This window comes from Scyliorhinus canicula, chromosome 5, assembly GCF_902713615.1.
Source record: "Scyliorhinus canicula chromosome 5, sScyCan1.1, whole genome shotgun sequence".
Lineage (NCBI taxonomy): Eukaryota > Metazoa > Chordata > Chondrichthyes > Carcharhiniformes > Scyliorhinidae > Scyliorhinus > Scyliorhinus canicula.
In genome coordinates this window covers 96785286-96802027 of record NC_052150.1, presented here as the reverse complement: position 1 = coordinate 96802027, position 16742 = coordinate 96785286, and the positions used below count along the sequence as shown (strand labels likewise).

The window sequence follows — 16742 nt, the reverse complement described above, 5'->3', positions numbered from 1 at the left end:
GAAAGACCTTGGATGAAATTTTCTGGCTGCCTTCGTCAGATGGTCGAGTTTACTGCCTTGTTTTCTTGTCTGTAACTTGATGGTAATGGCTGCTGTAGCAAACATTGTGTTTTTCCTGCTGCTGTCACTGCCTATAATGAAATATTGGCAAAGGGACAGGGTAAGGTGATTACAATGAAAATAACAAGTCCTTCTCACTGTTATCACAGGCTCACCAGTGAAATGAAATAAGTAGATTGTGGTCATCACCATGTGTGCTCTCTCTGCCCTTAGGCAGGCCCTTGACTCAGAGTAGTCTTCCATTCCTGCAGGAATTTCAGCCACTTTTCCAATTTTTATCTTATTTATTGCTGCCCCTTATGTGAATAATGGTCAGTGGGATGGAAGTTTTTTATTGGAGGGTAAATAGGCAGGTTCAGATGATCTACTGTAAATAAGGGTTTGAGGGGGAAAGGGGCAATTGAACAAAAGCATTGGTTAATAATCTGTTATTTTACAATTTTATCTGTAGGTTGATGTTCCCAATCTGTCCCACCCACTAGTACTGGACATGTGTGGCATTGAATGATTACTATGCTAAAGTACATGAAAATAGTATTCCAGCCTTATTGAAATTAGGCCCTCTGGTTACATGCATGGATGAGGCTACAATTAATTTCCAGAAAGGTCTCTGGATGCCTGTGTTTTATTTAGATAGGTGAGAGTGGAGCCAAAGCAAAAACCATGCCATTCATCTGGAAACTATGTCCTCTGTATATCTTGCCTGGGAATAAAATCCAGGACTGCCAAAGCAGCTGATAGGGTTACGGTGGTCATTTTATATCTTTAATCGGGGCGCAATTGAGCTGGGTGCGATAGGTGAACCTAGGAGAACCCCAAATCAGGCTCCACGCTGGGTGCGAAACCTTGCGCCAGTGACCTGACTTGCGGTGCCTAGTGTGATCTGTATCACTTCCTCGAGCATAATTCAGATAATGATATTTGAATGGCTCATTTAAATATCCTGACACCATATTTGCCCAGCACCCGGGGTCACAGCCGCCCCTGCAAGGCCTCAACTGGGTGCTTTAGCACTGGTTTTCACAATCATGGACCAGGCGTTATGGTACCTCGGGGGCCTCCCAGGTCATTGGAGCTCCACGGTGGTTGAGGACAGAGCAAGGGTTGTCCATTGGCACTCCCTTGCCATTGCACCTGGGCACCCTAGCAGTATCACCCAGTTTCCAGGCTGGTAGTGCCAAGGTGGCAGTTTTGCACTGCCAAGGGTTGGTGCCCAGGGAGCCATGCCCTTGAAAAGAGGGTTTGAGGGGCAGCAGGTAGGTTGGGGGGGGGTTGAAGGGGGGCAGGGGTCCTGAAAGGGAGGGGTGGTGTAGAGATCGGGACAGCCTTTCAAAATGATGCCCCGATCTGTGAGGAACAGTTCCTTCTGGCGAGCTCAGCTCCCCAATACAGGAAAACGTTCGAAGTATGGCCTCGAAGGGGACAAACTCCCTATGGATCAAAGAAATGGCTAAGTGCCATTGAATAAAGGTATCAATCTCGGCGCTGCAACAGCAGAGAAATGCCCCGTCAAACACATCTGAAACCGGACTTTGACATTTTTCTGTGAATCGCACCCCAGGTTGCTTAATGCACTATTCAGGTCAGTGCTGCTCCAAGGGGATCCAGCCACAAATTTATATAGGGCAGGTTTCTCTGCCCTCTCAGCCATGTGTTTCTTGGGTACAGAAGGCGGCGCTCCATTTGCTTGCAGCGAGAGTGTTTGTTACCGCCACTGTCAATGGTATTTCTCATTGAAGTTACTCCACGCTGCCTGGCAAACCCGCGGGCGGGACCAGAGATTCCCGCCACAAGTGAACAACCAAAGGATAATCGTCAACTGAGATGTTATTGGCTGTTATCTGGCAAAGGAGAGGTTTTTTGGCTCCAGGGAAAAGAAGCACAGGAAAGGCCAGATGAAGACTTTGGCAATGGGTACCACCTAGCACCCATTGAGGATTGCATTCTGAAATCTGGGTTACGCTCCATAAGTTGACTCATATAACGCCTTCTTAATATTCTACTTTTTTTCTTAAAAGAGTAGCTGATAACTAAACACAAGGAAGTAGAGCCTCAAACCCAAAAGTGGCTGCTTCAAATCATTAATCAACCAGCATAGAACCTTATGCTACAGATGAGAATGAAGGGGCCAGAACAGTAGGCACCAGTGACAGCAGTAATGACTTAAATAATAAGTCGATAGTCAAATCTGCATATCAGTGAGATCCTTCACTGATATGCAGAATGATTTGAGGATATCTCAGGAAGTGCCAACATAGCAGAATGATTCTGAGATGGGAGCCTTGGTAGTTCTTTAGGAGAGCTACGTGTCGTTGATCAGCTGAGTTGACTTTGTTGCTATAAGGGCATCATGATGAGAGGGGATTTGACAGTGGTCCCAGGTTATAGTTAGCTGAAGATCCGCACATTGGGCTAAATCGCTGGCTTTTAATACAGAACAATGCCAGCAGCGCGGGTTCAATTCCCGTACCAGCTCTCTCTTCCCTTCCCTCCCCCTCCCCCCCCCACCCCCCCCACCCCACCCCACCCACCCACCCACCCCCACCGAAGAGGTGCCGGAATGTGGTGACTTGGGGCTTTTCAAAGTAACTTCAGTGAAACATACTCGTGACAATAAGTGATTATTATTATTATGAAATGTCGGATAATTGGCACACTCAGTTATTGCTTTGTGAGTGATGTACGATCAATTGCACAAAGACGAGAGTTGGATACAACTGAGGCTTTATTGCTCTAAGATGTGTGGCCTCCCACAGCAGCTGGCGAAATGGCTGCAGCATGGACGACACACATATTTATACTCAGCCTACTGGGCCGAGCTAGCAGGCAGTGACTACCAACGTACCTGTAGTACAGGTCCTACCATACATCCTCTAATAGAGGTGCAACAGTGGTTTACCACAGTGAGGAAGGTGACGCCTTTTGAAACACTCTAGAGATTCACCATGAAGTAAACTGCTGCATTCTCACTCGACCCACAGCCTACCATTTGCACGAGGGGAAGTGAGGTTAGAATATAGTGGCTAAAAATGTCCAGCTCCCGGCAGGTGTTGAGGAAAATCTGTTTCGAAACAGGAACCCAGATGTGGCCATTAATACCCACCCTATCCTCTAATTTACCCTCATGGCAGCTCCAGGTACAAAATAAAATGTGGGATCTAATGGAGGAAAATCCAGCCCCAAGTCTCAGGAAGTTCTAAAATGCATTCAAAAAGAAGGAGTCAAGACTACGGAATTATCGTTAAATATATAATAATATTATTTGTTATAGGTAGCAGCAATCCAGGTTGAAGTAGCTTTGAAGCAGAAAGAATGTGAAGACAACCTTGTCAAAGCTGAACCGGCACTGGTGGCAGCTACTGCTGCTCTAAATACCCTGAATAAGGTACGGTTACATCGTCACGCCTATGCAACATTCAAATGATAAATGGTATTTTTTCAGTCTGAGGATACTTATTTAACGAGTCGTGAAAACGGCCAGATCCGTGTAGTCTTTTCCTTTTTGTGTGTGTCATTACCACAGTGGGGACTTGTGGTTCCGGGGCTTTGAGTGTCGGGATCCTTTAGCATTACAATCAGGGTAGGTGGACCAAAATTTGGGCGGGTCCTTGTTCCAATGGGCCCCCAAGCTTTTATTTATTGTTGGAAAATTCAGTTAAAAATGGGTTCGGCCTGCGGCCTGTATCACCCAGAAGAGGAAGAGCAGCACCCCCTCCTAAGTCAAACATCATCCTGACTGGGAGAAAACACTTAATTGAATCCTTGAATTTACAGTGCAGAAGGAGGCCATTCAGCCCATCGAGTCTGCACCGGCCTACCTGATGCACAATCAATGGACATGAAACAAAGGAATAGTCCAAAGCAAAGGCTTTAATTAGCAAGAAGTGTGCCCAGCAGCAGGAGTACAGAAATGACCTGGCTGCTGGGGAACACAGGTTCTTATGCCCCGCCTCGTAGGCGGAGCTACCTTCCTCTCGACCAATGAGAATACAGAGGACACAATACTTGGGCCAGTGGGCAGCGAGCCATCTGCACCAATGGCAGCTCACACTCTCAGGTACCGTAATACCCCTAGTCATACTACCACACTACCTAAGCCTATACCTCCACCCTATCCCCGAAACACCACCTAACCTTTTTCAGACACTAATGGCAATTTTTTGTTTTAATAAACATTTTATTGAGGTATTTTTGGGATTACAGCAATAACAACATAAACAATGTACATGAATCTATAAACATAGTGCAAAAGCCGTCTCCCTTCTTTACAGGTCCCACCTTTATTAACCCCCTACTCTAAGCTAAACTAACCCTTCCCCCCCCCCCCCCCCTTCTGCTGACGATTAATTTTCCGCAAAGTAGTCAACAAACGGTTGCCACTCTGGAGGAACCCTAACATTGACCCTCTCAAGGTGAACTTGATTTTCTCCAAACAGAAAGCTAGCCATGTCAGTTAGCCAGGTATCCGACTTCGGGGGCTTTGAGTCCCTCCAAGCTAATAGTATCTGTCTACGGACTACCAGGGAAGCAAAGGCCAGAACGTCTGCCTCTTTCTCCTCCTGGATTCCCGGGTCTTCTGACACCCCGAAAATCGCCACCTCTGGACTCGATGCCACCCGTGTTTTTAACATCGTGGACATGACATCTGCAAACCCCTACCAAAATCCCCTAAGCTTCGGGTATGCCCAGAACATGTGGATATGGTTCGCTGATCCTCCCGTACACTTTGCACACTTGTCTTCCACCCCAAAGAATCTGCTCATCCGGGCCACTGTCATGTGGGCCTGGTGAACAACCTTGAATTGTATCAGGCTGAGCCTGGCCCATGTTGTGGATGCATTGACTCTACTCAACGCGTCCGCCTATAGACCATCCTCTATCTCTCCTCCCAGCTCCTCCTCCCACTTGCTCCTCGGTCTGCATCTCCTCTGACCCTGTAAGTTCCTTATAAATGGCAGAGACGCTCCCCTCTCCCACCTACCTCTGAAAACTACCCTGTCCTGTATCCCCCTTGGTGGTAGGAGCAGGAAGGTTGACACCTGTCTACGTAGGAAATCCCACACCTGCAGGTACCTGAATTCAATTCCCCTCGCCAACCCAAACTTTTCTGCCAGCGCCCTCATACTCTGAAAGCTCTCCTCTATGAACATATTCCCCATCCTCTCAATCCCTGCTCTCCGCCATATCCGGAACCCCCCCATCCATACTTCCTGGGGCAACCGATTATTACAAATTGGGGACCAGCCCGATGCTCCATTTTCTCCCACATGTCTCCTCTATTGCCCCCAGACTCTCTGAGTCGCCACTACCACGGGGCTGGTGGAGTACTGTGCCAGCGGAAATGGCAGAGAAATGGTTACCAACGCCCCCATACTGGTGGCCTTGCATGAATCCGCCTCCATACGCTCCCATGCCGACCTTCCCCCCCCCACCACCCAATTCCTGATCGTGGCTATATTTGCCGCCCGGTAATAGTTACTAAAATTTGGCAGCGCCAGCCCGTCCTCTCCCCGACTCCAGTCAAGCATTAGCTTCCTTACCAGCGGGGTCTTGCCCGCCCAAACAAAGCCAGAGATCACTTTGTTGACCCGTTTAAAAATGGCCCCTACTCCCAATCGCCTCTCCTGTCCCGCACCTGCCTGGACCACAAACATCTCACTTTTCCCCATATTAGCTTATACCCTGAAAACTGGCCAAATTCACCTAGAATCCTGTGCTCTCCCCCCCCCCCCCCCCCCCCCCCCCCCCCCCCCCCCCACCTCCCGGGAACAGCCCCTTCCAGCCCATTGAAGCTCTCAGAGCAATTGCCAACGGCTCTATAGCTAGCGCAAACAACAGTGGGGAGAGGGGGAATTCCTGTCTCGTCCCCCAGTGCAGACTAATGTAGTCCGATGTTGTCCTATTCGTCCGTACGCTTGCCACAGGAGCCTGATACAGCATTCTGACCCAGTCAGTAAAACCCCACCCGAATCCGAACCATCCCAGTACCTCCCACAGATAGTCCCATTCTACCCGATCGAAAACCTTTTCTGCATCCATTGCGACCACTACCTCCATCTCCCTACTTTCCGGGGGCATCATGATCACATTTAGCAACCCTCTTACATTGGCCACCAACTGCGTACCCTTAACAAACCCCGTCTGATCCTCCCCAATAATGTCCAGACCACAATCCTCAATCCTGGAGGACAACATTTTGGCCAGCAGTTAGACATCCACATTCAACAAGGATATCGGCCTGTCGGATCCACGCAGCTCCGGGTTCTTGTCCCGCTTCAGAATCAGCAAAATCGTGGCCTGTGACATCGTCGGGGGCAGCACCCCTCTTTCCCTTGCCTCATTGAACATCCTCACCAACACCGGCCCCAGTATTCCAGAGAACTTTTTATAAAACTCCACTGGGTACCCGTCTGGCCCCAGGGCTTTACCCGACTTTCATGGCCTTCAGACCCTCCACTATCTCTTCCAACCCGATCAGGGCCCCCAGCCCTTCTACCAGCTCCCCACCCACCTTAGGGAAATTCAGCACATCTAAAAAGTGCCTCATCCCCTCTGGCCCCGTAGGGGGCTCCGACCCATACAGCCTACTGTAAAACTCCCTTAACTCCTTATTCACCCCTGCTGAATCTCCAACCAGGTTCCCATCTCCGTCATTTACTTACCCTATCTCCCTGGCTGCCTCCCTCTTTCTAAGCTGCTGTGCAAGCATTCTGCTCGCCTTCTCTCTATGCTCATAGATCGCCCCCCTTGCCTTTCTCAGCTGCTCCAACGCCCTCCCTGTGGTTAACAAGCCGAACTCCGCCAGTAGCCTCCGCCATTCCCTTAAAAGCCCTGCCTTTGGGATCTCCGCTCACCTCCTATCAATCTGTAGTATCTTTACCAGTCAGTCCGTCTCTGTCCTGTCCACCTTCTCCCTATGTGCCCGTATCGAGATCGGCTCCCCTCTAACCACCGCCTTCAGGGATTCCCAGGCCATCGCTGCTGAAATTTCCCCCGTGTCGTTGACCTGCAGGTAGTTCCGAATATATTTTCTCAGCCGCTCGCACACCCCTTCGTCAGCTAAAAGTCCCACATCTAACCTCCAGTGCGGGCGATGGTTACTGTCTTTACTAACCTGCAGGTCAACCCAGTGCGGAGCATGGTCTGAGATTGTGATCGCTGAATACCCTGTGTCCTCCACCCTGTCAGTAAAACCCTGCTCAGAGTAAATAAATCAATCTGGGAGTACACTTTATGCACGTGTGAGTAGAAGGAGAACTCCTGCACCCCCTCCAGTTTCCTACTGACCATAATATACCGACCTCCCATATCTGAGACTATTCTACCCACCTCAAAACCACCCGCTTATTGATCAGGATCACGACCCCTCTAGTCTTTGAATCTAGTCCCAAGTGAAAGACCTGACTGACCCAGCCTTTCCTCAATCTAATCTGGTGAGCTACTCTAAGTTGCGTCTCCTGCCACGTCCGCCTTCAGTGCCCTCTTGACCGGCCCATTTAGCCGTCGAACATTCCAGGTGAAATGCCTAGTTGGGAGGTTCATTGCTCCCCCCCCTCGCCGATCAGCCATTTCCTTTTTTGGGCCCGCCTCCAGCCCATGCTGCGTGCCTCCACCGGCCCGCCCCCAGGCTGCCTCTGCCCCCAACTTCCTCTCTGTCTCTTAGCGCAAGTCCCTCCCTCGGCAGCAGAACATTCCCCCCACCCCCAGTAGCAACACAATGTAACTCAACCCCTTTAATGAACCTAACCTATGCACGCTTCCGTACCCCGCTCAGACATACGTACTCGAATAACAAACAATCCCAACACAATTGCCCGTCAGAAAAATCAGGAAGAAAAAAACAGACGCTAAGAAAGATCAAGTAAGAGATCCAAAATCTAAACAAGCACACCTCCATCCCCCAACAGTGCAAATGTAAACCTTAACTCACTCAACTCTGCCACTGGTCCCAAATCAATACAGAAGGCATTACAGACAGCTTCCACAAAATGAAAAATTAGAAACTTTAGAAAAAAACATGAACATAGCAGCAAAGTTCAAAAGTTCTCAGTCCACCACCAGTCCTTTCCTTTTCGCGAAGTCCAGCGTGTCCTCAGGCGACTCAAAATAAAAGTGCTGTTCCTCGTGCATGACCCAGAGACGGGCCGGATACAACAGTCTGAACGTCACCTTTTCCTCAAAAAGGATCGACCTGATCTGGTTGAAGCCCGCTCTTCTCCTGGCCACCTCCGCACTCAGGTCTTGGTAGATCCGCAGGATACTGTTGTCCCATTGACAGCTCTGTGTCTGCTTGGCCCACTGTAGAATGCGCTCCTTATTCAAGTACCTGTGGAATCTCACCACCATTGCCCTCGGGGAGTCTCCCTTTCGGCTTCCTCGTGAGCACTCTGTGAACCCTATCCACCTCCAAGGGCCGGGAGAATGCCCCATTCCCCAGCAGCTTCTCAAACATGTCTGCGATGTATGCCCAGTGTCCGCTCCTTCGGACCCCTCCGGAAGCCCAACAATTGTCAAGTTCTGCCGGCAGGACCTATTCTCTAGGTCCTCCACCTTCTCCAGGAGCTTCTTCTGCTGGTCTCTCAGCATCCCCTCCTCTAACTCCACTGCAGTTTGATGTTCCTCCTGGTCAGCCAGCGCCTTCTCTACCTTTTGGATCGCCCGATCTTGGCCATCGAATCTAAGCTCCAGCCGCTCAATTGACTCTTTTATCGGTTCCAAGCAGTCCCGTTTCTGCTTAGCAAAGCCTTCCTGAATAACTTGCATCAGCTGCTCCATTGACAAGCCAGAGGTCCGGTCCGCCGCCATACTATCTCCCGCTGCAGCTTCAGCCCAAGACTTCTCTGTCTTTCAGTTTCTGCCTTTATGAGCACTTCTCGTCCTCCTCTCCGTGCACCGATGTGGAAATTCAGTACACAATTGCCTTTGCCATCAATTTTTCACTTCAAGTTCTGGTAGAAAATCGGGGGAAAAGGACCCCGAGCGGGAGCCACCAAATGTGCAACTTACTCCTTCATAGCAGCCACTGAAAGTCCTAAGGGCAATTTAGCACAGCCAATCCACCTAACCTGCACATCACAGTGGGAGGAAACCGGAGCAGCCGGAGGAAACCCACGCAGACACGGGAGAACGTGCAGACTCCGCACAGACTCTGACTCAAGCCAGGAATCGAACCTGGGACCCTGGAGCTGTGAAGCAACTGTGCTACCGTGCAGCCCTCCACTTATGCCTCCACCACTGTGGGGTCAGAATCATGGAAATCCCAATCTAATTCCTTATCACCAGCGTTGATGCTCATCACTGAACTGCACTAGTTCAAGAACAGGGTCCAGCACCATTTTGCCAGGGCAATTAGAGATGAGCAAAAAATGTGGCCTTTCCAACTTTACTCACAAATTAAAAAAAAAAATAATACTGACATTTATTATGAAAAATGGAGATGTGCAAATACAGTCATTTATACTGTAACAGTAATGTTGAGCTCATGTGGACACACATGTGTTGTAAAGTATAACATTTTCTCCTATTTCTATTCCAGATGAATTTGACAGAGTTGAAAACCTTCCCCAATCCTCCTGTGGCAGTCACGAACGTTACTGCAGCAGTTATGGTGTTGTTGGCTCCCAAAGGCAAAGTACCTAAAGACAGAAGTTGGAAAGCTTCCAAGGTGTTCATGGGAAAGGTAAAATCATTTTACTACTTAAAAATTGTTCCTTGGTAGCCATAATTTAGATGCAAAAGGCTTGACGAGGCCGAGCCAGTAAATATCAGAGTAAAATTAAAATCAATCAAAGGGAGGAACTTGATGTAAGTTAAGATATTTGAAGGAGAAAATAATGAGAGGCAAGATTTTTTAAAAACTCCAGAATCTGGTGGTTTCCACATCAGGGTATTAAAGAAAGCAGTTGTGGATATTGTAAATATATCAGTCATGATCTTTCCAAACTGTCGATTCAGGAATTGTGCTCTTGGATTATGAAAATGCCATTTGGGAGAGACAAAACCAGGAAATTATTGACCCATTAGTCCAACATCAGTTGTGGAGAATGTACTAATCTGTTACTAGGGATAGAGTGACTGAACATCTGGAGAAAGCTGAACTGATCAGAGAAACCTTTGTAAGGATTTGTATAGAGTAAATCATACTTAACTAATCTAGTTGCATGTTTTGAGATCATTAACATGGTAGATGGAACTTCCGGTGGTGGCTATGAAGGAGTGAGTCGCACATTTGGTGGCTCCCGCTCGGGTCGGATTTTTTACCGGACTTTATTTGAAAAACCAATGACAGAGGCAATTGGGTACTGGATTCCCGCATTGGTGCATGGAGAGGAGGACTAGAAGTGCTCGTAAAGGCAGAAACAGAAAGACAGAGAAGGCTTGGGCTGAAGCTGCAGCAGGAGACAGCATGGCGGATGACCGGACCTCTGGCTTGTCGACCCAGCGGTCAATGGAGTAGCTGATGCAAGTTACCCAGGAAGGCTTCGCCAAGCAGAAGTGGGACTGCTTGGACCCGATGCGCGTCTGGAGCTTAGATTAGATGCCCAAAATCGGGCGATCCAGAAAGTAGAGAAGGCGCTGGCTGCCCAGGAGGAACATCAAACTGCGGTGGAGCTGGAGGTGGGGATGCTGAGAGACCAACAGACAAGGCTCCTGGAGAAGGTGGAGGATCCAGAGAATGGGTCCCGCCGGCAGAGCTTGAGAATTGTTGGGCTCCCGGAGGGGTCCGAAGGAGCAGACGCTGGGGCATACATAGCGGAGATGTTTGAAAAGCTGCTGGAGGATGGGGCATTCTCCCGACCCTTGGAGGTGGACAGGGCTCACAGAGCTCGTAAGGAAGCCGCGAATGGGAGACCCCCTGAGGGCAATGGTGGTGAGTTTCCACAGGTACTTGGATAAGGAGTGCATTCTACAGTGGGCCAAGCAGACATGGAGCTGTAAATGGGACAACAGTATCCTGCGGATCTATCAGGACCTGAGTACGGAGGTGGCCAGGAGAAGAGCGGGGTTTAACCAGATCAGGTCGACCCTTTTTAAGAAAAAGCTTAAGTACGGACTGTTGTATCCAGCCCATCTCTGTGTCACGTACAAGGAGCAACATTTTTATTTTGAGTCAACTGAGGAAGCGCCCGACTTCGCGAAAAGGAAAGAGCTGGTGGCGGACTGAGAACTTTTGAACTTTGCTGCAACGTTTATGTTTTTTAAAAAAAGTTTATATCGCTTTTTCGTTTTGTGGTCGCTATATGTATTGCCTTCTGTATTGATTTGCGGCCAGTTGCAGAGCTGAGTGAGTTAAAGTTTACATTTGCACTGTTGGGGGATGGAGGTGTGTTTGTTTAAATGCTGGATCTCTTGCTTGATCTTTTCTTTGTTTAGCTTTTTTTTTCTGTCGAGAAATTGTGTTGGGGTTGTTTGTCATTTGAATATGTGTGTATGGGGACTTCGGGTGGAGGCGATGACGAAGGAAGCCGCACATTTGGGTGCTCCCGTTTCAAACAAACTTTTCGGCTCTTTTTAGAGCCCAAAAACGGAAATTTTTCGACGTCTCCTGGTGGGAGAAGGTGTGCTGATCGACTTTCTCCGCAGTTCATGACTCGAACTCGGAGTGGAAAGGGGGAAAAAAACGGCAACAGCTCCCCAGAACAAACGGGGGAAGGAATCCAAGATGGCGGCCGGCGGAGCTCCAGAGGAGTGGAAGCAGTAGGCCCAGGAGCAACAAGCTGCTCTCCTGCGCTGTTTTGCAGATTTCAAGGCTGAGGTACTGAGCTCTCTGCAGGAAACGAACAGAAGGCTGTCGGAGATTCAGACGACCCAGGGTGCTGCCATCAAGGAGTTGCAGACGCAGGCCACTGAACGAGAGGAGGAGGCCGTGGTCCTCGTGAGTAAGATGGAGGGGCACGAGGCACTCCACAAGAAGTGGCAGGACCGCTTCGAGGAGCTTGATCACCGCATGAGGCGGAAAAATCTGCGGATCTTGGGCCTTGCGGAGGGGCTGGAGGGGTCGGACCTGACAACCTACGTGGCTACGATGCTGAACTCGCTAGTGGGGGCCGGGTCTTTCCATCTGCCCCTGGAGCTGGAGGGAGCCCACAGGATACTTGCCAGGAGGCCTAAGGACGCGTGCAGTGCTGCTGAGGTACCACCGGTTCAGTGATCGGGAGTGTGTGCTGCGCTGGGCCAAGAAGATGAAGAGCAGCAACTGGGAGAATGGGGTAGTACGGATCTACCAGGATTGGAGTGCGGAGGTGGCTAAGCGGCGGTCCGGGTTTAATCGGACGAAAGAGGTGCTTTACAAAAAGAAGATAAAGTTCGGAATGTTGCAGCCCGCGCGCCTGTGGGTAACTTATTGGGACCGGCATTCTTATTTTGATTCCCCGGAGGAGGCGTGGGCCTTCGTGCGGACGGAGAAACTGGACTTGAACTAGGGGTTGGGGGTTGCGGGGTCGGTTGTAATACTTAATTGCTGGTTTCTGCTGTTGCTGTGTTCTCTTTTTCTGTACTTTTGCAATTTTGATATGGTTATTTATGGGGGTGCTGTTCTGTTTTTTTTTTCTGTGGGGCATTGTTTGAGTTTTGTATCTTGCGGGGAGGGTTGGGGGTGTTTGTTGTCTTCTATGTTGGGTTGGGGGTATGGAATGGGGCTGGTATTTGGGAGCTGCGTCAGAAGGGTGTGGTGGGGCAGTGCGAAAGCACGGGCTTTCCTCTGGTTTCCCGCGCTGCGGGGCTGGGAGGTGGAGATGATGACGGGGGGAGGCGGGGCCTTAACTGGTTCTTCCCCGCGCTGGAGCGGTGCCTGGAGGATGGGGGATGATCCCACTTTGGGAGGGGTCGGGTTATTGGCGGGGGTTTCCGGGCTCAGCAGAAGTTAGCTGACCCACGGAAGTACAATGGAGGACGGTTTGCGGCTAGGAGGGTTCCTAGCCGGGGGGGGGGGGGGGGGGGGGGGGGGGGGGGAGAAAGGGGAATACCGGGTTGCTGCTGGCAGGGTCAGGAAGGAACTGGTGGGTGCCGGGGGGACAGAGGTGAGGTGTTGCCGCTGTGGGGACTGGGTCGGGCGGGGGGTGCTGGCCTGGGGCGGGCAGTCGATGGGCTATGGCGAGTCGACGGTGGAGGGGGGCGGGACGCCCTCTGATCCGGTTGGTCACCTGGAATGCGAGAGGATTGAATGGGCCGGTGAAGCGGTCGAGGGTACTTGCTCATCTGAGGGGGCTAAAGGCAGATGTGGCAATGCTTCAGGAGACCCACCTGAAGGTGGCGGACCAGGTCCGTCTGAGGAAGGGGTGGGTGCGGCAGGTTTTCCACTCTGGGTTGGATGTGAAGAACCGGGGAGTGGCACTTCTGGTGGGGATAAATGTGTCGTTTGAGGCATCGGAGGTGGTGGCGGGTAAGGGGGGTAGGTATGTTATGGTTAGGGGCAGGCTACAAGGAGAGAAGGTGGTACTTGCTAGTGTGTATGCCCCAAATTGGGACGATGCGGGCTTCATGAGGCGTATGTTGGGACGGGTCCCGGATCTAGAGGCGGGAGGTCTGATCATGGGGGGGGGAGGGGGACTTCAATACGGTGTTGGATCCTTCACTGGATCGGGCCAGCTCTAGGATGGGTAGGAGGACGGCGGCGGCGGCCAAGGTACTGAGAGGGTTTATGGACCAGATGGGTGGGGTGGATCCATGGAGGTTTGTGAGGCCGAGGGCACGGGAGTTCTCTTTCTTCTCCCACGTACATAGGGTCTACTCTCGGATAGACTTCTTCGTGGTGAGTAGGGGACTGATTCCGAGAGTGGAGGAGGCCGAGTATTCGGCCATTGCAATCTCCGACCACGCTCCGCATTGGATAGAGTTGGAGATGGGGGAGGTGCGGGACCAGCGCCGGTTGTGGCGGTTGGATGTGGGGTTGTTGGCGGAGGAGGAGGTGTGTAGGAGGGTCCGGGCAAGTATTGAGGGGTACCTCGAGGTGAATGATACGGGGGAGGTTCAGGTGGGGGTGGTCTGGGAAGCCCTGAAGGCAGTGATTCGTGGGGAGCTGATATCCATCCGGGCACACAGGGAGAGGAGCGAGAGGAATGAGAGGGATAGACTGGTGGGAAAGATGCTGGAGGTGGACAGGAGGTATGCAGAGGCACCAGAGGAGGGACTGTTGGGGGAGAGGCGCAGGCTGCAGGCTAAATTTGATTTGCTGACCACTAGAAAGGCGGAGGCACAGTGGAGGAAGGCACAAGGGGTAGTGTACGAACGTGGTGAAAAGGCGAGTAGGATGCTGCCTCATCAGCTCCGCAAGCGGGATGCGGCTAAGCAAATTGCTGGAGTGAGAGACAAGAGTGGGAATGTGGTGCGGAAGGGGGTAGAGGTGAATGAGGTCTTCAAGGATTTTTACGGGGAACTGTACCAGTCAGAGCCAACGGGGGAGAGGAGGGGAATGGAGAGGTTCCTCGACGGGCTTTCTTTCCCGAAAGTGCAGGAGGAGCAGGTGGAGGGGTTGGGTGCGCCGATTGAGCTGGAGGAGCTAGTTAAGGGGATCGGGCAGATGCAGTCAGGGAAGGCACCGGGGCCGGATGGGTTCCCGGTGGAATTTCATAAAAAGTTTGTGGACCTAGTGGGCCCCTTGCTGGTGCGGACGCTTAATGAAGCGTGGGAAGGGGGGACTTTGCCCCCCGACGATGTCGCGGGCGCTGATCTCGTTAATCATAAAGAGGGACAAGGACCCCCAGCAGTGTGGTTCATACACGCCCATATCTCTCCTCAACGTGGATGCCAAGGTGCTGGCAAAGATCCTGGCCACCAGGATAGAGGACTGTGTGCCAGGTGTTGTACACGAGGACCAGACAGGGTTTGTGAAGGGAAGGCAGTTGAACACGAATGTGCGGAGATTGTTGAATGTCATCATGATGCCGGCGATTGAGGGGGAGGCAGAGACAGTGGTGGTGCTGGATGCGGAGAAGGCCTTCGATAGAGTGGAGTGGGAGTACTTATGGGAGGTGTTGGGGAGGTTTGGATTTGGTGAAGGGTTTATTAGATGGGTGACGCTGCTATATGAGGCCTCAATGGCGTGCGTGGCCACGAATGGGAGGAGGTCGGAGTACTTCCGGCTTTACCGATGGACCAGGCAGGGTTGCCCCCTGTCCCCCTTGTTGTTTGCATTGGCAATCGAGCCGCTGGCGATGGCGTTGAGGGATTCCGAGAGGTGGAGAGGTTTAGTGCGAGGTGGGGTGGAACATAGGGTGTTGTTGTATGCCGATGACCTGTTACTGTATGTGGCGGACCCGGTGGGAGGGATGCCGGGGGTGATGGAGCTGCTCGCTGAGTTTGGGACCTTTTCAGGTTATAAACTAAATTTAGGCATGAGTGAGATGTTTGTGGTGCACCCTGGAGACCAGGAGGAAGGAATTGGTAGGCTCCCGCTTAGGCAGGCAGGGGAGAGTTTTAGGTACCTGGGGGTGCAGGTGGCCAGGGACTGGGGGACTCTCCACAAACATAATTTCACCAGACTTGTAGATCAGATGGAGGAGGAGTTCAAGAGGTGGGACATGCTGCCATTATCGTTGGCGGGGAGGGTGCAGTCCGTCAAAATGACGGTGCTTCCGAGGTTCTTGTTCCTCTTTCAGTGCCTGCCCATCTTCATCCCCAGGGCCTTCTTTAGGAGAGTGACTAGCAGTATTTTGAGCTTTGTGTGGGCACATGGGACTCCGAGAGCGAAGAGGGTTTTCCTGGAGCGAGGGAGGGATAGAGGCGGGCTGGCACTGCCCAACCTTTTGGGGTACTATTGGGCAGCCAATGTGTCAATGGTGCGTAAATGGGTGATGGAGGGGGGAGGGGCGGCGTGGAAAAAAATGGAGATAACGTCATGTAGAGGTACGAGCCTGGGTGCCATGGTAATGGCGCTGTTGCCGCTCTCCCCTAAGAAGTATACCACGAGCCCGGTAGTGGCGGCGACCCTAAGAATCTGGGGACAGTGGAGACGGCATAGGGGGGAAACAGGGGGCTCGATGGAGGCTCCACTGGGTGGCAATCATCGGTTCATCCCGGGGAACAAGGATGGAGGATTTAGGGGGTGGCAAAGGGTGGGCATCAGTAAATTGAGGGACTTGTTTATTGGCGGGAGGTTTGCGGGCCTGGGGGAACTGGAAGATAAATTTGGGCTTCCCCAAGGGAACATGTTCGGATACTTGCAGGTAAAGGCGTTTGCTAGGCGACAGGTAGAGGGATTCCCTTTGCTGCCCTCGCGGGGGACGATGGACAGAGTGCTTTCGGGGGTGTGGGTCGGAGAGGGGAAGGTGTCTGGCATCTATAAGGTAATGCAGGAGGTGGAGGAGTCATCAGTGGAGGAGCTGAAGGCTAAATGGGAGGGGGAACTTGGGGAGCAGATAGAGGACGGGACTTGGGCGGATGCCTTGGAGAGAGTCAACTCTTCCTCTTCATGTGCGAGGCTTAGTCTCATCCAATTTAAGGTGCTGCACCGGGCCCACATATCCGGGACTAGGATGAGTAGGTTCTTTGGGGGTGAGGACAGGTGCACCAGATGTTCAGGGAGTCCAGCGAATCATGCCCATATGTTCTGGGCATGCCCAGCACTGGAAGAATTCTGGTAGGGGGTGGCGGGGGCGGTGTCAAGGGTGGTTGGATCCAGGGTCAAACCAGGGAGGGGGTGAGTTCCTTATTATAGTTTCTATTTTTTTTTTCCGCTACGGTTA

At 51.5% G+C, this 16742-nt stretch overlaps 1 protein-coding gene across 2 annotated transcripts in view; it reads left to right on the top strand.

Moving 5' to 3' along the window:
• The window catches only part of LOC119966149 (dynein heavy chain 11, axonemal-like), a 622669-nt gene that overhangs the window by 412066 nt on the left and 193861 nt on the right, over window positions 1-16742 (top strand). For both annotated transcript variants that reach the window (XM_038797431.1, XM_038797432.1), the window contains 2 exons: window positions 3332-3445; window positions 9596-9739. In XM_038797431.1, the coding sequence (XP_038653359.1) occupies window positions 3332-3445; window positions 9596-9739 (258 nt within the window). The remainder of the gene's footprint in view (window positions 1-3331; window positions 3446-9595; window positions 9740-16742) is intronic.